The 27,553-nt window shown below is 34.9% G+C and overlaps 1 protein-coding gene across 1 annotated transcript; it reads right to left on the bottom strand.

The window, feature by feature from the left end:
• Window positions 1-11,621: 11,621 nt before the first annotated feature.
• On the bottom strand, window positions 11,622-25,815 carry LOC116166254 (hemicentin-1-like). The gene is made up of 4 exons (XM_031481128.1): window positions 25,660-25,815; window positions 25,421-25,612; window positions 20,304-20,514; window positions 11,622-12,902 (listed from the first exon to the last, which is right to left on the bottom strand). Exons 1-4 carry the CDS (start codon window positions 25,813-25,815, stop codon window positions 12,502-12,504), a joined length of 960 nt encoding a protein of 319 aa, XP_031336988.1. The 3' UTR covers window positions 11,622-12,501.
• Between the last annotated feature and the right edge of the window lie 1,738 nt (window positions 25,816-27,553).

Below are 27,553 nucleotides of genomic sequence, written 5' to 3'. Positions count from 1 at the left end.
GTATGAAAACGGCACTCAGTGATTCTAGAAATATAACCTTTCACCTGATACCTTGCACACACCTCTGCTAGGCAAGACCAATAACAACCGGATTGTTTCTCATAAAGGTATGTAACATATAGTATAACGTTTTTTTTCTAATATGTACTCGAACGTTTACATCCGGAAATTAATCACGATTTTCACGATGAATGAAATTTATTTCATGAAAAAAAAAGCCTCATTTATGTTAAAATTTCTATTCTGTGACAATTGCCGAATATGAATGAGAAAGAAAACAGCACAATCATGTACACAAGTCTATATCCTGTTCTATAAGATTGGACTTTAAACTTGAATTATTTGTCTTTCTCTTCGCACCCTTTTCTTATACGGTATAAGACTCCTCATGTCATTATTTAGTTCTCGTTTATCCGAGAAAATTTGTTTTTTGTGCTTGCGCAAAATAATACTGGATTTTTCCTGTATTTATACACAACATGCAGCAGGGTCGTTTCCAAAATAGGTAAGTTAGTTGGGAAATAACACAACGCGTTTGAATTAAAATATCAGACAACCCACGATTCAATCTTTAATTTTAATAATTGCACTGGTCGACTAACCGCTAACAAATCAAACGCATTCGTGAAATATAAGTATAAATCGGATGTGGTCCAATGCGACAAATTTTGTTCTTTTAGAGAGTATCTTCTTTAACACTTGCCAATTAATTAAGATAAAGAGTATGGGGGATGTGTATCCTTGATCAATGGTTACTTTTCCAATAAATCAAATTCAATGTCGAACAAAAACTGTTCTCCATGTGTCTCCAGATCGACTTTACAAGAGGAAAAATTTTGTTATTATTTACTTTTTGAGAAAAATGCATTCTTCATAAATGTTTTTGCTTGTTCTAAAATGGCTATTCCCGTTTATACATTTTAAAATTTCCAGTCCAAAAAGTCAAAACGCGTCTCTATGGTAATAACATCACATAACCAGTGTTGATTACAAAAAGTAGTTTTGTCGGTCTTTGTGTATTATTTAAACACAGGGTCGGTATAACAAACATCTCACCAACACTAGTACATAGTAATAATGAAAATAAAATGTTATTACTATAGTGACGCGTTTTGACAGGCACTGAAATAAGCAAAAAACAGGTAAGTCAAATTCTTGTAACTGTTAAAAAAGTTTCAATCCGTGATCAATTTCGGAACTCTCCACTTTGTCATCAGACCGCGCTGAAATACATTTCGCGTAACAATTACGCAACTCAATTATTCGTTGCATTAAAATTACCGCATAGAAATTCAATTTCGAAGTCAATAATCTTTCGAAACATGCTCCAAGGAGAGAGGCGTTCTCCCTCAGCACCTGTAATTATTAACGAGCGACCCAGCTCGTTCATGAGTTTGGACTTTTTGTCCGTCCGTTCGTCCCTATGTGTACATGATAACTCGCGAACGGTTTCGAATTTTCCAATTCTGTTTTCAGTAATAAGTAGACAATGGATCCCGCTGGACCTAGCCCCCCCCTCCCCCTCCCACTATTGTGAATCAATTTAAGAATGGTATCCAATTTATGAGTTATTTAGCTTTTCATATCGCAAACTTAAAATTTTAGAGCTCGCTTAAATCACTTAAATTCGCCCCCCCCCACTGCTTCGAAACTTTTTCAAATTAAATTGTTTACTACAATTACGAGCTATTTAAGAGGTTTCATTTACAAGTAATTGCAATTTTTGAGCGCCACGTCCAAGTGGAACTGGCCGACCCATCAATTATAGCTATTTGCTCTTTTAAGATTGGCGCTCAAAAATCGCAATTACTTGTAAATGAAAGCTTTTAAATAGCTCGTAATTCATTCATAAAAATTAATTTGAAATAAATAAAGATAACAGAGGAGGGACAACGAATTGGCCGCCCCATCGATTATTTATATTTGCTCTTTTAAGAGTGCCGCTCAAAAATTGCAATTACTTGTAAATGATAGCTCTTAAGTATACTAGCTCGTAATTGTAGTTATAAATTTAATTAAAAAAAAGTAATTCGAATCAGTCGGGGGGGGGGGGGGCTGCTCGTCCGTCTGTGCTTGTTGTCGATATTGGTTTGCACTGACCTTTTCAGAGGTTTTCGAATTTCACGAACAATGTGATGTGTGTGATGATCCGTTTTCAGAACCTTCAGTGAAAGGATTCCTTTTGCACTTTTGTACATTTGATTGCCCACTTTTGCTTAGCGTATTTAACTTTGTTGGTGAGGTGACAAACAGATTTACTTACATAATTTCAATTTTTTCAAAACTGTTCGTAAATGGTAAAATGGGTTCCGTAAAACAAATTAAACTGCACCTTTTCAGCCTTGTTAATCGTTTCAAGTGAGTGACTGTGCAAAAACTTATTTTCCAAGTTCTCTATTCATACGTAACCGTAATTTTTTTGTAAACTGTAAACAATTTTACTCACGCCCCTCCGTCAATATGTTATATTTGCTGTTTAACTTACCTTATGTTCACTTCCTCACTCTCTTCGATTGATTCAAAGTATATTGTTAGAACCTTGCTGGCGATAGAAGTAAATTAAAGGTCTCTGAAACAGGATAAGGAAGAACTATCATTGAACTAATTGAGTAAAATATAACACCTAAATGCGAAGTAAAAAGATAAAAAGCTATCATCTTATAGTAAAAGGACTTTGAAACGTTTTTCTTATAACGTTGGTAAGTAATGCAAACCTGTTTAATTCTGAACTTGAAAAAAGTAAGCAGAGATTTTTCTTAAGATAAAATCTTTATTTTCTAAATATATGTACATAAAATACAGATGTATTTTGGGGGAATATAGCGAACAAAATTTGAAAACAATGACAAAACACGTAATTTGAATAACTTTTGAAATTTGCTTTTAATTTTTGCTAATAGAGTTTAAGGTCGTCATAGCTCGAATTGTAAAGCATTTGCCATAATGTACATCTCCAAATGTAGGTGAAGCACTTAGTTGTCATTTATTTACCAATTAAGCAACCCAATGACAAAATCCTATTAATTCAACAAGTAAGAATTTTTTAAACATAAACACCGCAGGCAAAAATATTTTTAAATATAGCACCGCTACCATAATCACTACTTATTTAAAGTATGTACAGTTAACATATATTTACACATTATTTAATTTTTGAGAAACAAACTAGGAACGGAATATGGAACATAGGTAAACACGCAGATTTTAATTAGCTACCTACGGGCCGAACGCTTTAGGAAGCTTATTAATAAAAATATGATTACAAAATAAAGGGCATACCTACATCATGCAACTGGGAATTACCCATTTCCAACTTGTCAACTGTGAGTTCATAAAAAAAGGTATTTCTCTTTTTTCTTCAAACCCGAAAAATGCGTAACCCAGTTTAATTTATGAAAAATAAGGGCCGTGTATTAAGCTCTACAAGGCTCAATAAAATGAAAAAGGTCGTCTACATATTAAGTAAGTTGAATGATTACACTGAAAACGCCTTTTACTTTAATTTCCGACACGTTTTTTATTACGTAAGTAAAACAAACACGTACTCGAGTTCCTAGAAAGAAAACATTAACAAAAATTTAGGCCGTTTTAAAAATCACTACCCTACTGATCCAACTGTTTGGTTTCACAATAAAACAGCATTCCTCTAGAAAATTAAAAAGTTTATACCTAGCATTTCAAATTTATTTGGCAACCATAAACAGTTAGGGGGATACTCATTCCTTGTTAGAAATAATGCCTTTACGGTAGTTGTTATAGTCTTGTTCAAGTGACTGCACTTAGCTTGTTCAATAAAAATAAATCTGTTTAGAAAAGCTTTTCTTTAATAAATTTCAGCGTCTTTATATTTTTACTTGTTTTATGGCACGCATCATACGTACATATCTGCTGAAAATTTCTCACCTTAGACATGAGTTTCAATTTTTAGTTTCATTAAAACATACAATTTTTGTATGCGTAGATAGCCCGGTAGGTATGGTTGCGGTCCGATTTCAGGCCAGTCCTCGGTGCGGTCCCTAGATTAAACTTATCCGTCCGGTTTGAGGTGAGGTGCCTAAAATTTTCGATCCGGTCCGGTCCTTCAACGTCGGACCGGATCGACAACGTCTTATCGTTCCGGACTGAAATGAAACATTATACCTACCTTTAATGTGTATCATTGAGCACAACTGGGGAATGTAGGTACACTACATAAACATTGGTATTATGTAATATTAATACATTTAGTTATCACATATCGTTTAATCTATGGTACAAAATTTTAAAAGAGGATCATTCCGTTATTAAATGTGGTTCTTGTTATGTTTATGAATTGTTAATTATAAAATTAAGGAAGGAATCGGCAAGAGATACAGATCCACATCTCTTCCGGAATATTTTTTTCCAGATTTTATATTTTAATGTTATATGTGTATTGTGATACCTATAGATTTTGGTACCCTGTTTTCAGAGCGTAAACGTCCATTTGGCAACTCTAAATTGCACTTTTCATGTGTTTACTCGTTTGAGGTCTTTACCTTTTCCAATAAGAAAAAAAATTATTATTATTCATGTTTCTTGACGTTTGGTACCACCCCAACCAGAGGATTACGCCTCCTCTGCGGCACATGCCTTTTTGAAATTCTAATGCCTGGCGGTATTTATATAGGGTGGTAACTTGCGTAACGCATCATAGGGATTTCAATGTAAAACTCATAACATGCGATTATTGGCTCCCCAAATTATTTTAGAACAAAAATGTATTAAGGTTTTTTGTAGAAAAAATTTTTTTACGTCAATCAACCGTATTAGTTTTCAATTTTTTGCATAATAAAGGCAGAAAATTGGAAAAATCAAACCCGCATCTTTTTCAATAATCTGCGATGCCATGGAACTTTCTAAAACAAAAAGATATCCAGTTATCAATTAGTTTCGATGACAATTTAGCATTAAGGCCTAGAAGTTATGTAAAGCAAATTACGACTTCTTTTAGAACAAACATTGTTACACTTTCAAAAATTTTCTGTACCTATCTATACAGCAAATGAACTATATTGTAATATAAACACTATTACACTAAGTAGTAGGTACATCGCCGTACAGATCCGTTCTAAGGAGTCATAGTACCCATTCTTTTCAGGAAATGACAGCTTACTTTTGTTACGAGTTTAGGATCAAGTGTATATTCTTAATTTACAGGTAAATAAATACTTTCTCGATTTCTTCATTCGTTTTTTTGGTTTAGAAATGTACCAGGCTGACTGATTTTAGGGGTCGGAGACGTTTGATACCTAGACAGTTCATATTCCAACGTTTAATTCCCTATATTCTCTACACAGGATCATTCATCTCTAGTAGGATTCATACCCAGGACTGCTCATATCTAATGGGAATGGATCCAATCCAATTCACATGTCGAAGTGCAGTAGAATTTGCAATGTCATACCACTTTTTTAGTGACAAGCGCATATTATATGGTGACTTCGACAAAAACAGAGGATGCTGTTGATTCAGTACATGAAAAAATGCACTACAATTGTTATTGATGAATGTGACTTCCAAGAATTAACACATCCGCCTATTATCTTTGGCCCAAGTTGAAAAAACGCTTACCAAGCCAAAGATTTGGTTCTGATCATGACCTGAAGTTCCTTTTGATGACTATTTTGAAAACCTATCAGATAAGAATTGTTTTAAGACCTCTATTGCAAAAATGGTGAAATTAGTGTGTAGATGTTGAAAAAATGTATAATCCCCGCGTATTTCATGGTCTGGCAATATTACTCCGAATCACGTAGTAGTGAAAAAATAAACGCGTATCGTTAAACAATGTGCATTAAGGAATAATTTTATTGATTTTTTTTGTACACATTCGCAATAAAGAAGCGAGAATTTTCGTTCTCCCTTAAAAGACGTAACGAACGACAACATGAACAAGATACAGTTGAATCTCACTATCACAAAAATTGTCGATATTTATGTATCGAAAATGCGTCTAGACATAACCGACATGAAAAATCCCGTAGAAGGAAGTTAAAGAACAAAGCGTTTTGGCAACTTTACCCCACCATTATTATAATGACTGGTAGTTTAACAGACATCTTTCAGAAAAAGCCAAGGAAATGATGTGTTTCCATTTTTAAGATATTGAATCAGTTTTATCAACTCGGTACGTAGATCCCATGTCGTACCTATGTTAACGCGAAAGTAAATGGCGCAAATGTGCATTACTTTTAGAATAGCAATAGAAAGCTCGAATTTATCATTCAGCTTTATTTATAGCATCCACAGAAGTTTGGTGACCTTAATCGATTGTGCGGGAAGTAATATTATCACAAGCCCCGTTATAATAGAGAATGGGTGATAAAATTTAACATAACTTAATGTAAGTCTATTACACTACCCCACAATATAAGCCATAATACAGACACCAGGGATAATTGAATTTTTTTCCAATGCAATCTTCTCGGAACCGTAATAGCGGTAGATTGTTTCAGGATTCTTAATTAGTGTCGATGAATCTTTATAAGTTTTAAACAATGACAAGATAAAATCCTTCTCTTGCACAAATGAAATGCATAACGGACACGAATTCGGCTCCCAGTTTCGTTTTACCCCATGTTCGAATTTAATATTCATCGTCAAATATTTGCAACTCCGTTGAGAATAACTGCTCGAAACTTTATTACTTTGTGTAAGTAAAGAGCGCAACTTAAGGTGACATTTCCACATTGAAAGTACAGGCATCTAGGAACTTTGGCCACTTTTAGCTCCTATATACCAACGTGATCCAAATTAATTAATCTAAAGTGTATTCAAGTACGCTTCTAATCGTTAAAGTGACACGGAAGCAATTTGAGACTAAATTTCGTGAATATGTATGTATAGACTATAGAGATTGATTATCCAAAACACTGAAAATCGAGGACTTGAGGTAATTAGCCAATCAGGAAATTGAAGACATATACCGTTATTAATTTAATTTTATTATTGACCATTAAATTATATTAAAATCTTTACTGCAACGCTATATACTATAGTTTTCATAAAAGTTATTGTAATATACAAATTGTCAAACATGCGTAATTTTTCCAAATTTTCCGATCACCACTAACACTAAACTGACAGTCGATGTTTTACATTTCACTTTAATGTCGTCATGATGAGCCACTCACGCCGCGCACAACTTAATGGTAATAGATGCAAAAAACAAATGTTTGACTCAAACAGTTAATAAGTACACTAGTGTAAGAAGATATTAGCAGATCGTCGCAGAATTTACAGAAAAAAGACTCTTTCATCGTGGATGTCCTTGAAAAACGGATACTGCATAGGTATACCCCTAGCACAGATTAACTACACAAAATCTGTGCCCCTAGAGAATAGAGATGATGAAGTAATTCAAACAAAATGACACAGAGTAGCCTCAAAATTAAATATTTTGATTCAGTAAATATACCGTTTTGGTGTTCCACAGTAATAATTCTCAGTGTCGTAAAAATTCGGAATGTCGATGGATCCCACAATAAAAGTGGTACGCGTTTCAATTGCAAAAGAAAATATTCCTTGGAATTGGTTTTCGATTTTCAGCAACTTTGTTTATTTTCCAAATATGTACGTCGTAACAAAGGTTTCAGGTTTTTTAATATAATACTGCATCATATAGATTTTGAAAAGTATAATGGATCAATTTTGCTTGAATATTTCACATAAGTGCTACCATTAAGGTGTATATACAATGGTCCTACCTAAAGGAACATTTTTTGCCACCTACATTTTTGTAAAAATTTCTCAGCCATAATTTGTCGAGAAAGGAAAAAATCATTGGAACGAAGTTCAGTGAGAAGATTTTCACACGGCAACAATGTGATTTCTAAAAAAATACGAATGGCATTGAATACCTATGAAAACAAATGTTGGTAATTCTGCTATAAAGTTAAAAGACCGCCTTCTATGGAATTTTAAAATGAGGATGATTTTCAAATATTCTCAGTAGAAAACCATAAATTAATACGTATTCTGTATGAGAGGATGCCTCAAAAGACAAATTGCATAATATAATGTAACGTTGTATGTCATTCGTTTGGTGTATTTTCCAATTACAATTACAACAGTGCCATGTTTATCGTTCTGTGGCAGGATTTGAAGAAAAATACTATAATTACCTTTTGTTAAACGTCTGTAGAAGCTGTCTATATTTTCTAGAGTCCCTAATACTTATGACTTTCAAATTTCTATATACTAATACGGAATGAAAACAACCCCACAAGCATGCCAGCAGCAATGCATTTTAAATTGAATGCGTCAGCAAAGGAGCGAGCTCTAGAAATGGGGTTATAATAGGAAGAGCACGTTCATATTGAGGAAGCTGATTTAATCCAAAGAAAGGTATTTCAGACATAATCCCATTTATTTTTTAAAAATTAGTGTTTTTGTGTGTGACAAATATGTAGGATTTCTTAGTTACCTTTTGGCGAAAGGTGTCAAGGTCAACGATTTGGGAATCAAAGAAAGATTTGAAATTTCTTGATCGAATCGAATTTAAACATTAGTCAAAATGTCGAACGTTCTGCCAATTTGGTTGAAATAAGCGTCAGAGAATTGGGAGCGGTGTGTTTATTAATTGAGCCTTTGTTATGGACAAGGAAAGCAAATGGTATTTTTTAAGACAATTGACCGAAAAATGTATTTTAGCGGAGCTTATTAATTTATAATATTTTGGGCACATTCTGTATACTATTATTGCTTCTCTGCTTTACATTATATCCCGCTAATTGATTATAAATGTTGTTTGGAATTAATATTAAGTACATCCCATTAGACGAGGCGTCTTTGAAGCGTTGAAGAGCGGCGGCGCTGGTAAAGGAAAAGGAAAGGTCAACGCGCGTGTTTCATTCCTCCGACACTCAGGGCCTTTCAAAACATGCGCATTTACAAGATTTTTCCGACGACACCAACTTGAAAACAATCGGACCAAAACTGTAGAACACTGCCAGCCAGCCAGCCAGCCAACCAGCCAGCCAGAGTGAGATTAAAAGCTACCCTTTTACAAATAAATTTGCAAAAAAGTGCTAAAAAGGAGAATCGCCAATTCTTCGTGCGCGACACTATAATTACAGAAAGAAGGCTAGGTAAATAATAAAATGACTTTTCATTAGGTCGTTTCAACTCCTATTATGGGCTACATTTATTTTACACAAATTTCGCCGAGAGTCAACTTTACGCAGTCCTTTCAAGTAGAAATTGAAATCATTGATTTTTTAAAATTAAAGCGCACGCTATTTCCATTTATGTCAAACAATTTTCCCGGTATTTTAATTTCCAATGAACACCGTTTCCTTTATCCTTCTAATTGTACTTCGAGACAGTAAAATACGTATAAGCCTCTCCAAAATTACTATATGGGGCCATAATTCCACAAAAAATCTCTTTACGACGACCTAAAATGGTTTCAACTTACATTGGTATACAACGTAGAATAATTCAACAATGGCGTCCGCGTTACTGGTTCTAATTACCGTCTAGGAGGAGTTCGGCGTGCTTTGTTAAATCTCGAAAGTAGCTGTTCGGAAATTATAGCTCGGATTGCATAAAGTTACTCGTAATTACTTTCCTTAACAGTCGTTATCAATTTGAATTTTAGATATAATTTCTTATATGTAACTACCTTTTCTTCCATAATTGAATAACACGTGTTAAGGGAGTCTTTTCTTGTATGAACGTATACTCTGTGTATGCATTGTGCAAATAGAAACAAATGTACCTATACGTTTCAAAGCCACATGAGACCACTGCCATTTTTAAGTATACGAAATGCTGTTGTTCTAATGTTTTACTTTACTTAATATTTTTAGTTTGCTTCTAGAATTATAATTCAAGAAATTCTAGTCCGACATCAATTTTTTAGTAACTTTTAAGTGGCCCTATCTACTCCACGTTACTGGTATGTATTTTTGTTTGCTATCAGGCCTTATTCACAAAAAAAAACAGAATTGTGCGATGCAATGGTGGAGAATAAATTTGATTTTTACATGTTAAAGGGTTTTCAACACGAATATATTCTTAATAATTAGAAACGAAAATACAAAGTGGTTCGTTGAAAACGAAATATACCTAGGTATATATTGTGATAGTAAAAGTAACGCCAGTTTTGAGTTTTAGTGGGACATCGTTTACTATTTACCCTCTCACTAACCTTTTCTTTTCTTAGGGGTAAATTCAGCGTTCTTCGAAAATGCATCTATAAATATCTGCACTATCTTCTCATAGTAGAAAATTTTGAAGTTTAGTTTCCTGTAAACCAATGAAATACCAAAAAGATAGAAAGTTTAAATAAAAATTGGAAATGCTGTTTTTAAACTATAAATGTTTATAATTATGTTACTTTGCCCTAGGAAACACCCGTGGGATAGTTTTTGGCTTTAAAGTTAAATTTTCTTGAAAAAATAAATCTTGCACTAAAAGTATAATTATTTAAGTGGTTGCCTCACTGTCATGTGTTAATTCACACCCTTCCTGATAAATATGATAGACCGAAATGGCGAAACATCAGTTGTTATCTAAGATCAATAAAATTTACTTTGGTGAAAACTTTTACTACTAAATGGTCCCAGTTAGAAACATGGAGTTTGACAGATGTCGGCTGTAACTTGTTAATCTCAACCTTTGTGATCATAAAACTAAACTTTTCCAGCATACCCAAAGGCTTGTGTTTGGACCCCATCAGTCATCTTTTACTCCGTTTCAAAATCGAGTTACCCATTGTTTTAGTTATTCCCATCTGCTGATCTGATTTTGACAATCATGTCTCCACTGTTTACAGCAGACCATTATTAACGAGCTCCTAGCGAGTTTATAATTTTGCGGTGTCTGTCCGTCTGTCTCTCATTCTGTCCGTTCGTCCGTCCGTTAGCACGATATTTCATAAACGAATAGACCGATTACGATGCAATTTTGCAGGTAGATTATGTATCAAATTTTTAGATTTTTAGAATTTTTAATGAATGAATTTTTAGAATTGGTAATGTAGGCCAAAAAATAAAGAAGGCCCTTTTGACATCTCCGTTAGTTATGAACCGAATTGCATAAAATTCAATATGCGCATAGCTTTAGCCATATCAAACGCAATTCCAAAAGTTGAGCCTAATCGATCATCATTTACAGTGCCCTCTTCGCATCTCGACCATTTATAAGCCGAATTGCAAACTTTATTTATTTATGAAGGTATTTAAATGAAATTTGATACACGGCCACTTGGAATATAAGCAAATTTAACGACAGTTTCAAAATTTGCTTTTGCGCATGTGCAGTGCCAACTTTCTTATTTATGGAGGCATTTATCTGAAATTAGATACATAGCCACTTGGAATAAAAGCAAATGTAGCGCCAGTTTCCAAATTTGGTTTTGTGCATGATATGCAGTCCCAACTTTCGTATTTATGGAAGCAATTAAATGAAACGTCATACGTATACGCTTTAAATAAAAGCAAAACTAACACCAGGTTCAATATTTGGTTTTGCACATGCTATAGCCATACCCAGGAGCTCGTTTTCTATATTTGTTTACACGTTTATTATTAATTGAAAAGTTATACCTTTCACTATGTGGAAACCATTCTAATGCATCACCTGGTTAATTTTTATATTACTGCACCCGCATCCTGACTTTATTCAAACTTTGTGGCGCCCTAACTCAGTTCATAATTTTGTGTAACGAACCCAAGACTTTGCCACCAGTTATTAACTAGCCGCACTTTAAATGGAGAGATTAACCTAAAAGGGCACTACAAAGAAAATAATTCGTTACTTACATCACGTTAATGCTCTGGATACCAATAAGTTACATACATAAATACGTTGTCGGTTACTATATTTAAAGTTTTACATCTCGAGGGTGTGGAGATAGTGTATTAATGGAGGAAAAGAGGTGGCAAGTGATTTGGTGTTGTATATTACACCATTTGCCGTGTATAACATGTTTACTGTCGAACGCAATTTAACAGGCGTGTAACCTGTAGTACTATTATGTAATGAAGGAAGTCATTAAGAGGGGTTTTATTGTAATTAAGAACGTATGCACTAGTTTCAAAATGGACGAGAATGGTTGCTGTGCGATGCGTGTGAATTACGCATCTCCTTCGCCGATTAGGTAACTACCTATTTGGGTTACTATTTTTTCTTTTTCTGGCAATTTTCATCTGGGAATGCTGTTTTATTATGATGAGTACCTATATTCAATTATTTCACAGGTAAAGTAATTGCACTATATTATGTTATGGGTATTCAAAATAGATAGTTACACAATATTGAGTGAATCTATTATGGTCAGACTAATTGTAACAACAACTAATGGTTTCTATACATGTATAAAATCTACATTTAAGTTTAACAAAAACCAGATGATATATTTTACGTACAATAACTAACTGGTCATATTCAATGATATTTACAATAAAATGCCTCTTCGACTACGGGCATTTGTCGTTGATATTATTGAATCACATAAACGATAAAACCCACAATTCACCTTTCAAGTACGAAACACTGTAATAATAGTAATACTAATGTATCTATGGTCCAACAAATGGCGGTATTACTATTATTTCCATGCTGCATTGCAGCTGGTTGTTCTCCATTCAAGACGTGAACAAACACACTTGCGGCGTCACTACTGGAGGGCGAGCAAGTATAATTTCCACTGTCCGTAGGTAAAGCTTTTGATATGAGAAGGCGGCTGGTGCGAGTTTGTTTTTCCGTCACCACATTTATTCCACCTCTTTGCGAGTAGTTAATGACATTTCCTCCACGGTACCAGAAAATAAAGCTCGGGGGATCCGGCGTTTGCAGTACAATACACGTAAGATTAATGTCGCTTCCACTTTTGATGTATAACTCAGCGTTACCCATTATCTTCGCCTTTGATACTGGAATCGTTAACTAAATTACACTTTGAAGGTGACATATTTATGTACATAATAATTAATACTTAATGTAGGTAGAACGAAACTATTAAGAAGAATTAAATTTGTTGACCGTGCAAACAATCTATCGGTCTAAGGATGAAATTAGATTCTAGGATCTCTAATTTCAAGGACCGTCAACTTTGAAATATGATTTTAAGAATTGGAAACTTGGTAACCACATAATATAGAAAGTCACCATGCTCATAAAATGGATGATCGAGGGCACAACATGATATGGAACTTGCAAACAAGAAGTGCAACATTTTTCTCCATCTTGAGAGCTCTCGACAAATTGTATTTGTTTTCTAGAATATAGTATAGGTACTTAATTTTATTATGTATACGGTCATTCTTTAGTGATGGCGCAACCACAGCTCGTTCCAAAAAAGACAAAGCATCCGGTTGAAAATGACTTGTTTGTTTCTACATCTGCTTGTTTGACCAGACATTTTTCGAATTCGTAGGTATGCTTGTGGTGCAGAGTGCATTGTCCTTTACGGACCGAGAAGCTTTATTGCCTGTGAATGTGATATGTAGAGGAACACTCTGAGAAGTTTAAACAGTCATCTCACCCATAGAGAAGGTGCTTTTGTTGTAAATATTTCGGTTACTACAGGTTGTACTGTGCACTATGAAAAACGTGCCAAAAGGAGGTACATGTTCGATTATGAGTGAAGTATATACAAAACGAAGCCCGATAATAGTTGCAAGGAAAGTCATTATTCTAGTTTTTTATCTGTCGGAAATATCTTTTATCTTGCACCAGAGATGCGTGTATAGTACATATGGAGAAGGTGACTAAACAACTAAACAAGCATTTTGTTTCGTTCCAAACCCAGGATGTTTCTAAGTATGATCTCGACGAAATGTCAGCATGTAAAAACAACCTCAAAACAACTTTTTAAAAACTGCAAAAATATACGTTCCCAATTTCACAAAGCTGCTGTCAACTCAATGCATAATAAAAACGAGTTTGGTCTAACATATTTGCGTTTAAAAGTGGCTCCACTTCCTTCACTATTTTAATATTATTAGGTACTTGTCTTTGAGAGTATTGCGGATTGCGAATATTTTAGTGGATTAGCCATGCCCTGTGCATCAGACAAATTTGACATTTTACTACTTTTCGGTTGGCGTTGTAGTTTACGTTATTTTCGCAATTCGAAAATTTCTCTACGACTGTCTTCGAAAGAGATACAGATACGTATTATTTGATCAAAGTAATCTGGCGTGAGGATTTCCTATGCATTTCGTTTGGTGATTGCGAATTGCGATGCCTCTCATATATGGTTCGCCCACTAGGTAAGCAAATTGCACACGCGTTTTGTTTTAAATTGATGCGAATGTTGTTGTATAAACTTCTGGGAATATCCCCTACATATTACAAGCATCAACAATTGTCCACCCTAAATAGACAGTGGTACAAAAGCGAGATCCTCAGCTATTATTGCAGTTCAAGTTTGAAACTCTCATTAAACTTAATTTGAATTTAAGATGTCAACGAAACGGAGAAGAGATTCGCAAGCCTTATGGATTGTTTCCAATTTTTCTAGAGCCTAATCAAAAAACGTGAACTGCACAGACTGTTTCACGCAATAACCGTTACCTAAAAGTATTCAGGCTCCCACTAATAATTTAAATCTGAAAACTTCCATAGTAACATAATTTTTCATGATCGTATCATTTCCGGTTTTATCGGATGTGGATAGCAACCTTATTATTTTAAATAGAACACCCTGTATTTTATTGAATTTTGGAAATCTACCTGAAATCTACGTCGTTTGGTGCCCTGTACCTATGACTTCGTTGATTTGAATTTTAAAGTCTTCCAAAATCAACAATACAATACAGACTTGATGCTATATGAGAATGATTTAGATTTTGATCGCTCTTCTACAGGCAATTTTAATAACTTCCAACCTTCAAACGTTGATTTTTTTTTTCAAATTAAACGTGTTTTATTTTTTGCACTTTCAAATGTCAAAAAAATTATATCGATAAATTATTACATTCCCTATACCTATTTGTTATGCTTTCCGTTTTTTCAGTTTTATTTTCGATTTTCTAAAATTGTGACCGTTATACATAATTTTCTTAGGAAGTCATGAAATAAATGCGTTAGATAATAGACAAATCTTTTTATGGTTATAATTGTCATTAATAATAATAATAATAAGAACGGAGAAGTGCCTGACGGATCCTGATGGAATGAGGAACACTGTGAAGTACCTGAAACTCTCTGCGTATTTTAGTAAAATATAGATAAGATATAGAAGGTGGCACTTACCCCGCTTACATCTTACATGGAAAAACGATCCTAGCCTGAAAACGTTTAAGTAGAAACAAGAACTAGTAAAAAGGGCCTCTAAACAAAAAAATAATAATAATAATACCAATACCAAACATGTATAATAGAACAATTAGTAAAGAAGATGTAAAAGAAGCTATAAGGAGAACAGAAAGGATCCAGGAAAAATATTAATTGATTCAATAATAACTGAAGACTGTAGAAAAAATAAAAGAAACTTATATGTTGCTTACATCGACTACCAAAAGGCATTTGATAGTGTTCATGGCTAACTCAAGTGTTGAATATCTATCCTGTCATAACAAACTACCTGTCTCAGATAATGCAAAGATGGACAACAAATTTAAAAATGAACACCAACCCTCAAGAAACAACAATAATATGGGGCGAACACAAATAAAAAGAGGTATATTCCAAAGGAATTCCTTAAGTGCCTTGTGGTTTTGCCTAGCCTTAACCCTCTGTCTAGCCAACTGAATTCTTTAGGTAAAGGCTACCAATTGAAACCACTACCACATGGAATAAATCATTTATTCTACATGGATGACCTCAAAATATACACTGAAAATAAATCAGATTTGAAAACACTGTTAAACTTAATAACTAAATTCAAATTCAGCAATGACTTTGAAATGAAATTTGGTCTCAACAAATGTAAAATCAACGGAATGAAGAAAGGCAAATGGGTAGAAAATGAAGGATATGAGGACAACAACATAGAAGGAAAAATGGAAGGAATGCACTTAAACGAAACCTATACATACTTAGGAATCGAACAAAAAACACAGTAATTACACACAAACAGGTCAAACAAAACATCAGAGAAAAGATAAAACATCGACTTAAGCTTGTTCTAAAATCCGAACTTTCAGCTATAAATACCTTTAAAGCCATAAACACATATGCCTTATCAGAACTTCAAGAACTGAATAGGCTCATTAGAACGACAACCACTAAATTCCGAAAACACCACCCTAAAAGTGCAGTAGAAAATTTTCACCTAAAAAAGAAAGAAGGTGGAAGAGGAGCCCTTGACATGGAAGAACAACATAAAATACAAATCAACAACCTGCAACAATATTTTATCTCTAAAGGTGACAATGAACAAAACAATCATCCAGTCAGGCAAATCATTTACACCACTAAACTTATCACAAGCACACGAATAAATACACACACACATACAACAGATAAACTCACTACCTGGCTTGCAAAGCCACTACATGGCAAGTACCCACATCTGCTCCAACAACAACATATAGATAAGGAGGCATCTTTAGCCTGGCTTAGGCATGGAAATATATTTCCTGAAACCGAAGGATTTATAATGGCAATTCAAGATAAAGTCATTCCAACTAGCTACTACCTCAAACGAATAATCAAAAATCTTAATATAACAGATGATAAATGCCGACTATGTCAAACTGCACCTGAAACAATAGAACATGTTATCAGCGGGTGTCCAGTACTTGCATCAACAGAATATATCAGACGTCATGATAATGTTGCTAAAATTCTTCACTCAGCAATTCTAACCAAAATCAATACAACACATGTTAAACAACCATACTACACTTACAAACCGGATAATGTCTACTCAAGCAATGAACACTTGTTATACTGGAATCGGACAATTTTGACAGATAGAAGTATTGCTCATAACCGACCGGACATAGTCTTCACCAACAATAAACCTGAAGATTACTTACCTCATTGATATAAGCATTCCACTGGCCGAAAATATAGAAAAAAAACACCATGGAAAAATTCAAAAATATTTAGAGCTAAGTAACGAAGTGAGAGAAATATGGTCCCAAAACACTCAAAATAATCCCCGTAATAATAGGCGCAACGGGCGAGATCCCAAAACATCTCTTTACATCATTGGAAAGTATCAGTATCGACAAAAACATCTACTTACCATTACAAAAGGCTGTAATCCTGGATACATGTAATACCACAAGGAAATTTCTAGGAAACACAATAGCAATACCATAATACGAATCAATAAAGAACATTTGTGTAAACTTGACGTAAAGTCCGTTACACAAACTCCCCGAACACGGAGAAAATTAATAACAATAATCATAATATTTTTTTTTCAGGACCCGACATAAATTCACCAGACACAGACACAGACACTAATCGTTACTTGATTTTAATCCGTGCGATTAGTTAACCAGGCTAGACCTGAGTTCTCCCAAGAAACACCGATAATAATAATAATATCTGTTTTACATGGACGATCTTAAATTATACTCTTCCAAAAGCATAAAACTTAATCACCTTCTACACATCACGGAAACATTTTCACGTGACATACAAATGGACTCGATAAATGTAAAACACAACACATCACAGCTGGAAAAAGACAACTTTTAGATTATGAGCTCGAATAGGGTCATTTTATAAATTCCCTGGGCGAGAATGAAACTTATAAGTATCTTGGTTTTCAGCAAAACACACACATTAAACATACGAGTATAAAACAAACACTTATCACACAATACCTACAAAGAATACGCCGTATACTTAAAACAAAATTACACGGTAGAAATACAATTAAAGCTATCAACACTTATGCCACACCAGTACTTACTTACATACTCTTTTGGGATTATACGTTGGATAAATACAAATTTAGAACAAGTACAGAGAAACACCCGTACACTATTAACAAACCACCATATACATCACCCTCACTCTTCTACTATACGACTTTACCTTCCTCGTTCGGGAGGAGGTAGAGGACTTACAGATATAAAACTATTGCACCAAACACAGATACACAATTTACGACAATACTTTTATAACAAATCAGATACTGCAGTCCTACACAATACAGTAACATATGCAGACAAATCTTACACACCACTTAACCTACACGAAACTAATATACTCCCACCCACATCCAAACTTACATACATTACAAATAACATACCGACATGGAACCAAAAGCCTTTACATGGACCATTTCCACAGAAGGTTGGCCAGGATTGTGTTCTATAGCAACGCACACTTGGTTGTCTGAATGTGATATCTTCTGGGAGACTGAGGGTTTCATGTTAGCAGTACAAGACCAGGTCATTAACACACGCAACATAACACATGATTCTACATACACACATGATCCACCGACCACAACGTATACAACAACAGTACTCGCTCACAACACGGTACACAACATACTGTAGTATCTCCACCTCTAACCCAAACAATCACACAAATACAACTTACCGAACAAACAAACACAATAAATACAAATAACGCAACATGCACTACAAAGACAGGCCCACTTGATAAAGGTACACATCCTAGCACAGTTAAAAAACACAATACTCTTTCACAGAATTTTTTATAAAATTACGCTGTTCGAGCTCATAATCTAAAAGTTGCCTTTTTTCAGCTGTGATGTGTTGTGTTTTACATTTATCGATTCCAAAGTCCATTTGTATGTCACGTGAAAATGTTTCGGTGATGTGTAGAAGGTGATTAAGTTTTATGCTATTTGCGATACGAGAAAAAGAGACCCCGATTTGGATTTAGGATACTTCGAACCGCGTGACAAAATTCACAGGGCAAGGCAACTTTTGGGTGGCCGAAGACTACTCCCCGACGACGTGCGCCTTGCAAAAGATGGCTTATTTCGCTTCTGCGAAAAAAAAAAAAATTCCGCCACGCAGGAGTTTACAGGATCTGTCCAACGACACCAATTTGAAAACAATCGGACCCAAACTATAGAAGAAGAAAAAGAAGAAATTGAAAAATCACCACGTTAGTAAACAGTAACTCGAGGATGGCACCCAGCTGTAGCCGACCCCAGATCATGTAGCCCCGTCCCTAAAGTTGTTAATTATACGGCCCCGGTAGGTACATATACAATCCTCGTCTTTTCACAAGCGTTCTTCTACGGGTCCCCATCTGCTGCTAAACCGGAGCCAGAGTTTGGAAAATATTGACTCTTCACAGCAACACTAACTGCAAGTACGAACTAAACGGAGAATGAGGTGCCGGAAAAGTCGAGACGCACATGATTGGAGTGGGGGTGGTTGCTTAGAGTTACTGGGGTTCACTCCGAAGGGCAGACATTATTGAATTCATTATGTCGTAGACAACCTAAGGGGTTAAAGGTAGATTTTATCCCACTTAGGTGGTGATTTTCTGGTGACGGACTCAACGCATCGACGCTGGGGTTTCAGAGGGTGTTTACTGTTTAGACTCTTAAAGCAAAGTACATTGCCAAATGTCAGCTTGTCTCTAATGTTTTGAACATTACACATACAACACGATGGATAGGCTCTGTGCAATACGTGGCCACCGTTTTTTTAAATATATATCCGATGAACCCAGTTGGTAGTCGCCTCTCGAATTTCTACGTCATCCATTTCATCAAAATCTCCCTAACTTCCAGTTTTTCACGAGGAGGACCTGGTGTGAAGTAAACTGTTCGTCACATATAAGCTTCATGTGTAGAACGAGCAGGCGCTCCGTCAAGTTGCAATGGAAGTTGTAGTAGTAACTTGAAAACCTCTGACGCTAGGTATAGGGAAATTTGGTATCTAACCACGTAGATTCGCATGTAGATATCGAAATTGCAACCAAATACAGGATGTTCTATTTAAAATAAGAACGCTACTATGGACATCCGGTAAAACCAGAAGTGAAACGATCATGATAATTTTTTTTTCGACAGATTATGAAAAACTGTGCTGGTGTAAACATTTTCAGATTTAATTCATCAATAAAAGCCTGTATACTTTTAGGTAACAGTTTGCGTTAAACAGCCTGTATAATATGTATATAAGTAAAGAATTAAAAAGTTTGGGATCATCACTATGGATTTAGTTTAGAGTACCTATATTTTGCTAATGTGGGTGTAAATTACATTCAACTCGAGTAAAGTCGAAAAATTGCAATTTAGTATCGATCGTGCTGTACCAGTGACAGAGTTCCGACCGATTATTTATTGTGTTAAACGCATACCGTGATTCGGAGTAACACAATATTGTTACGTAGGTATTAAATACACGGCAAGCATATGAAATTTTACTTACCAACAACGTTTAGTTTGTACGCTTGGCTAATTTTTGGTTCGGTGCTGACCTGACATTCGTATATTCCAGAGTCGCGGGTTTGGGGAGATGTCACTTTTAGAGTCCATTCATCTGATCCATCGGTATGAAGGGACTGAAATCGCTGATCGTTGGTATATGTAAGAATCCCCACGGTAAGGATGTGAAGGTCTCGTTTACGAATCCAGGACACCTGAAAACATACACTTGGTCTGACAGTTGCAGATGAAATTCAATAATGTTACACTCTCAGACACATTAACGTTATTCCCAATGTAACAAAAGCACTCGATTTTTTCCCGATACATCTATAGTTTGCAATTATTACTGCGCACACAATCAATAATTTAGAATTACTTTTTATAATCCAAACAACGGAAACCGCAAGAAAGATGAACACCACAATGAACAAATATAAAAGAATTTGAATATTTCCCGTTGCTACAATAAAGGTCTTTTCACATAAATACGAAAAAGAAACATATTTTCTCGATTTTTAAGCGTTCTGTGTTGTGATTCCATTATTCGAAAAAAAGGTGTTAAAGAATATGAAAAGAAAAAAAAATTAATACCGAAACATTGCGATTAAACCCAAAATACAATCAATTTAAACAACCTATGTCTTTTTTGTGTTACCGTTCAACGGTGAGATCTAAAGTTTAGGTAAGCGAAAATATATTTATTGCACCAAACTGACCCTCTGCTCATCTACCGCAATTAATTGAATCGTAATAACCAGTAATCCGCGTTCCCCCACCATTTGGGAATTGGGTTTAACATAATGTTTGACAATTTTATGCGCTTACTATTTTCATTAAGGTGCAATACTTCTGATGATATAAAATATCCCTTTGCAGTAAGGCGTGACTGGAATTGGAACAGGGGTATATCCTTATAATTTAGAAACGATCATCAGATTATCGTTTCTAAAATGTTTCATACAATCTACCGTTCAATTTGGTAATCGTTTGAGCATAACTTTAAACGACGTTAAAGGAAGCCGTCTAGGCGTCTACTATAAATTATAATATACATTATATGCGGTTTCGGTTGTAGATAAACTGGCGGTTTACATTTTACGGTGCGGATTTTTGGGAACATGGAGGTGAAAACAAAATTAAATCGATCGAATGATGCCGTTACTTTTGAGTGTCTATTAAACAGAAGAGAGTTTTAGTTTGAATTTCGGCAATAAGCATTTTTATTACTTATTGGTCTCTTTATTTTTGTATGCATTAACACCTTACTAATGCGTCGACATTTTGTTCCACTCTTTATTATTATCTGTCTAAAATCAATACGTGAAAAATAGGTCCAATTTACATACAATTTTATCTCGTATAATAGTGAATACATCTTTTGCTGCATTTGTAACGCTCTGAAATTGCAAGCTTGAATATACTGAAATGATTGCAAATAATTCAAAAGTGCATACTAGACTCCCAAAGATTTTTGCAATCAATAAATTTTAAGAGGTACCAACGTCCATACTTACTTACAAGACATGCCATTTGATCACAACCTTTTACTAATTGTAATTATAACTCAACTGCAAATGTATTACAGACATCGGCACGGATATTAGTCCGGATTAACCATTAGACAGAGTAGGCAACTGCCTATGGGCTCCGCGTCGACAAAGTCCTCATGCACCCATCAAAATAAAATTTTATTTGAAGATTTGAAATTGACGTTCTGTTAATTTAAACTGAGTAGTCAGCCAAGCATATGACGAGGTTTTTCTAATTTTTCTGCATTCTCTAAATTACACCATACAATGAATAAGGTAGTAAGAAAGAGAAGAAAAAATGCTTGCCGTTTAAAAAGTTCAAGACTTAAAAACCATGTGTCAACAAAATATGTGAAATAATTTCAAATGGAAGTGTTTTAAATTTCATACCTATTATATCAAACAGCTTGACCGTGAGAGCTTTTAATAAACACCGGCATTGTGACAGAAAAAATGTATTTTAAAAAGTAAGAAATGGGTGAAGTGAAGGAAAGGGGGCCCAGAGAGTTGCATTGCCTAGAGCCCCTGACAAGGTTAATCCGGCACTGACGGAAATAAATCCACTCATTAACATGGCTATTATTAAAAAAACGGGTAAACATAGACATTATGCTCTCGCAGACTTTTTTTGTAGCAAATTCCGTTCTCTACTATCAAATTCAATGGTTCAAGTAAAGTTGTTAGAAACTATCTGATAAATATATTTTCAATAAATTAGAGTACGTTACAACCTTCAATCTTAACAGTATTAAATAGAAAGCTGGCAATTTAGAACCATACTGTGGTTAACATTATTTAAAGGTGAATATGTAATTGCCCACTACATATTTTTAATTAATACATATTTTACCTGCTTATACTACGTAAGCACCTGGCTATGCAAAGAAGCTGTTGATAAAACTTTATGCAAGAGACTAAGAAGATTTTGGATCATAAAATACACCATTTGTATTAATACATGTCAGCATTTGCACGGATTGAGGGGGGTGCTAAATAAAATTTCCATCAAGTTTTCTTGTCAACAAAATCCAATATCCGTTTTGAGTTTGTCGTTACAAAACTTTGCAAATGACGTATATCAAGTGGCATAAAGCAACTGCGTGATTTGCGGATACTAAGGCAATTAATACTATCTGTTTATTTAATTTTAGGGGGTTGTCAATATCGAGAAAGAGCTGCACAAATTATAGGACGAGATCAAACCAATTATGTTTCTAACGAGGGAAATAAGATCATAACGTTAATGTTGTAAACTTGTAAATTGTAATTCATAATTATTTTTATTTTATTGACCGCATCGCTCTCTAGTGAAAGCAATCACACTATACTATCATCTTACAAAATCTTCAGATGTACTACTCCCCAAGGCTCGGTGGTCAATTAAGGACTTCCTAAATATCATCTTACACGACTCGAAAACTCCCCTTCATACTTACGTATTAAAGTATTTAATAGTGTACCAAAACACGTCGTTATAGGAATTTAAAAATACATGACACATGTTGTGAGTCAGTGATGTTTAGGTTTTTGCGTTTGGGTTGAATACGAATATGTGTCACTTGTGATAATATGGTTTGTTTCAGAGTGGAAGGCGTTTTGTGTCGTTTACTTGTGCTAAGACGTGTAATTTTAATGGGTGAATCTGTTGTAAGTTGTTTTTTTTTTCGTCGTCTGGTCTTACGGAGATGTCATTAAGGTAAGTATCTCTCGACGCTTCCTGTGCTGCTTTGTCGACTACCACGTTACCAGCGATTCCAACGTGTCCTGGTATCCAGATGAAAACTATTCTAATGTGCCTTTCTTGTAATTTGTGTTGTATGGTTCTTATGTTGTTAATCAGTGGATCTTTTTTATGCTTTATGTTTGAAATTCGTTTGATGGCACTCAATGAATCCGAACATATAATATATTTGTGTCCATCGCCGTGAGAGCACATCAATAACGCTTGCCAGATTCCTTAAAGTTCGACCGTAAATAAAAAATATGTTTTTCCGTATGTATGGATGGCGCTCCCAGTATCTGTTATCGTTTTACATCCATTTGTATATATTGCTGGGAAATTTCAGTTGTGGGGTAGCAATGGTGTATAGCGTATAGCGGAGAAATTACCTGTCTGTGCCACAAGATGTGTTGGCGAACCATCATTTGGTATCAGTAGGGCCTCATCATTGAGAATGGTAACTATCTCTTCTCCTTCTATGTCTCGATGAGTAGATCCCCACAAAGTATGAGGACTATTGAAATATCCCAGTAACAAAAACGGTTTAGGAAGTCCCATTGTTGGTCAGGGAAATACAGGGAACACAAGTATAGCGACTAATCCATGTGCCCTTTGGCCACCGGCAAGATCTCTCCTTAGGAGTTTATAGCCTCTCAATGAATAGGGTTTCAGTGGCTTAGGGTGAGTTTTATATATCGCTACACAAAGTGGGTCATTATCACAAGTAGGCGCTTAAGATTGTCCGTAATGATGAATCAAACCATTACAATTCAATTTTTTCACTTCTGGGCTCCATTTGTATATTATATATATGGATATAAAACGGTCAAAGCAGGGACAAGAAGACAGGTATTAATAACATGGAATTTAAAGAATTTGTATAATTAATTCGTTTGCTCTTTTTCATGTTCAAATTTGTATTGTGTCCTTTGTTTGTCTTTTTTAGTAACAAATACAGCTTTTAATGTGTCTACCAAACATGGTAGAAGTTCTTTTGCTAATTCTTTGACTTCTATTACATTCCTTACAGATAATACAGTCTTGCTATAAGACATATTTCCAATTGTAGTTGGCCTGACTACCTTCTTTGCTTCAATATAGGATATGTTTTCCCTCGCTTTAATTTCCTGTATGGCCACTTCTTGTTTATAGCGGGTGGTGCCTAGCGCGACGCAGCATAGCAAAACTTCAGGTAGTTGACTATTCTCTTCTCCCTCAACGACTTGATGTAGTTCCAGAATTTATTGGAATTCTTCCGCAGATCCATTTCACTTCGATTAATGTACCTCTTATGAGCAATGAGGATCATTGTTTTAAGTTCTTTTCTGGCTTCAATGAAGTGTTCCGATTGGTCTCGTAGGCAAAACTTATTTTTCTGTTTGATTTTCTTAATAATGTTTATATTAAACCAGCTAGGATACTTATGGGCACTGTTAGTTAAAATTAGGTCAACTGTTCTACGGAAGCTGACAATGAACGACTGTCCAAGATATTTAACCAAATTGATAGTAAATCGTACGATCAAGGCAGTGTCAATAGTCAATAGAAATTTTAAATATAATATACCTAAACATAGACTTCTAAGCATAGGATATCTTACTCATATATGACTTCTCATACACTTAATTTTTGGATTTATAATAAATTTGAGTCCCGTTAATTTTAAATCCAATTTGTTTTTACCTAGTAGGTCGTACTATTCCATTTAGTTTATTTATTTTTTGTTATCTACTAAAGACAATTTGTTTGCCTTATATTATTACTAGATCATTTTTGAAGTCATTCTGGGTGGTGAGTACAAGTACAAAAAATAAAAAAGCTTCCTGTTATGCTTATTTTCTCATTTAATATTTTTAGCAGTATACTTACAGCTCTATCGCCTAAATTGCGAACCCGACAATGTAAATGAGCAGTTTGGCCAACAGTCGTGGTTACTTCTCGCCTGGTGGAGTTGTCAAAATATGGTTGACTGAAAGGCTGCTCCCAATATGGACTATGGTCAGACCCCGCTCTTGTTCTTCCTATAACAATAAACAACCTTTTATTAATAAATCTATAAATCTATAACATATAAAGCGCATTATAATTTTTGTGTTTAGAAAACAAACATTTAACCAACAAAGATTTAACCAATTGTAACAAACTATCCAGGAAAAATGGCAAGAGCCCTGAAATTGGCTTAAGATGTGGAAGCGAAAGTCGCCGAAGATACCGCCAATATCGCATTCCTTAACGCACCGTGTGGATGAATTGGAGCAATACATCCTCCGTAATAATTTACGTTTTTTCGGAATTGAAGAATCTCATATATTGAACCAAAAGGAAGACACCACCGAATTAATAATTGACGTTGTCAAAAAGTTCCTTCATTTAGATATTGAAAAAAGTTGGATAGATCGTTGCCACAGCGATGAGAGAACAGACAACAATGGACCACGCTTAATCATAGTCATATTCACAAGTTACAGCAGGAAGTTTATGCAAATAAACGCGATATCAGGTAAGTGAGATCAGAACTTAACCACAACTCGATTATACCTTCTTCAATTGGATAAAACCAAACATTGGACGAGTAATGGGAAGATAAAAGGAGTGCTTTTAAATGGAACAAAGAAAACCATTACGAATTCGGAAGACATGAAATCTTAAGGAAGTTCCTGCAGATTTCAGAAATACACCCAATGCAACCGTTATCTCTAAAGACTCATGATACACCTGCACAGCAATGGATGAATGGATGATACCAAGAGTCAGCCGTCGTATAAGTTAATTGATCATGAATTTAATTTACATTGTCGATGTATGTATATCAGATTTCAGTGCAGGGTATACAAATCCTTTGTTGACTAGGATCAAGTGATTTAGCACTTCATGTATTTTGCTTTTATCTTTCTTATTGTATACAGGGTGTAGCACCTAAGATCCCTCGAATCATCAGTCATTTACCAAAAATTTTACGAAAAAAGTCTTAGAGCAAAATTGTACACAATTACCGCCAGCATGTTTCTAAAATATTTTTGATCACGAGGGGCGTGCTGTATTCCAGTGGCGTATCAAACTTGCATTTTTTTTAAATGGAACACCCCATATTTTATTTTTGATTTGGAGAGTACTTATTTTTATGCAACATGTTATACCCCTAACTTTAACGATTTCGCTGTTATTCCCTTTTTTGGGCAAAATTTGACAGTTATTTGAATTTTTTTTTGAAAGATACTAAATCGCACAGGCGGCTCATATTTGGACTGAAGCACAGGTTAAGACCTCTTCCCCAATGACATAATTTTTTTAGGTATAGAAAAAATAAAACTTTTGATTGACCTTCGCAAAATGTAATATTTTTTTAATATTTCAAATGCCCCCCCCCCCCCCTAAACAAATTATACTCCTGGGTAGTCAAAACTACAAATTTTCCACTGATATAAACAAAACCACACATTTCATAAGAAAATTTCAGAGAAAAATCATCTCGAAATTGATGTCATCAATACCCATCGAATTGCCTTGAATGAAGCGAAAAGGTGCCATTGCTTTGAATTAAAAGATAGCATTGCCTCAAACTGCAGATGAGGTAAAAGACCGAACTAGATGTATTGATTCGAGTAATAAACAGTGTGATACCAGTTATGATAGTTTTTGTTATTTTTTTGTATAGGTGGGGAAATGCTCCTTATGCACACTCTAGAAGGAAGTTCCAGAGTAGTGTGGGGCTCTCCCACTTGCTGGGAATACCGACTAAAACCTCAACTAAGACTTCGGCTGCTGAGGCCATTTGCCTATCTCCCTATTTATTGCTTTATATCATGAAGAGCTTTTACAAAGATGTAGACGAACAAGACAAACAAAAACTAAGCAACATTTACATACATACTAATATCACAATTCACAGATTATCACAGTTCATTCAAAATTCCAATGCTTCGTATGAATCTTTAAATACTAATATGGTCTATAAATATGACTTATCAGCAGACGAGTTAGTTGCATACTTTAACAATATCG

Source organism: Photinus pyralis, unplaced genomic scaffold (genome assembly GCF_008802855.1).
Source record: "Photinus pyralis isolate 1611_PpyrPB1 unplaced genomic scaffold, Ppyr1.3 Ppyr1.4_LG3a, whole genome shotgun sequence".
In the NCBI taxonomy this organism is placed as follows: Eukaryota; Metazoa; Arthropoda; class Insecta; order Coleoptera; family Lampyridae; genus Photinus; species Photinus pyralis.
This window is presented reverse-complemented; position numbering and strand designations above follow the sequence as displayed.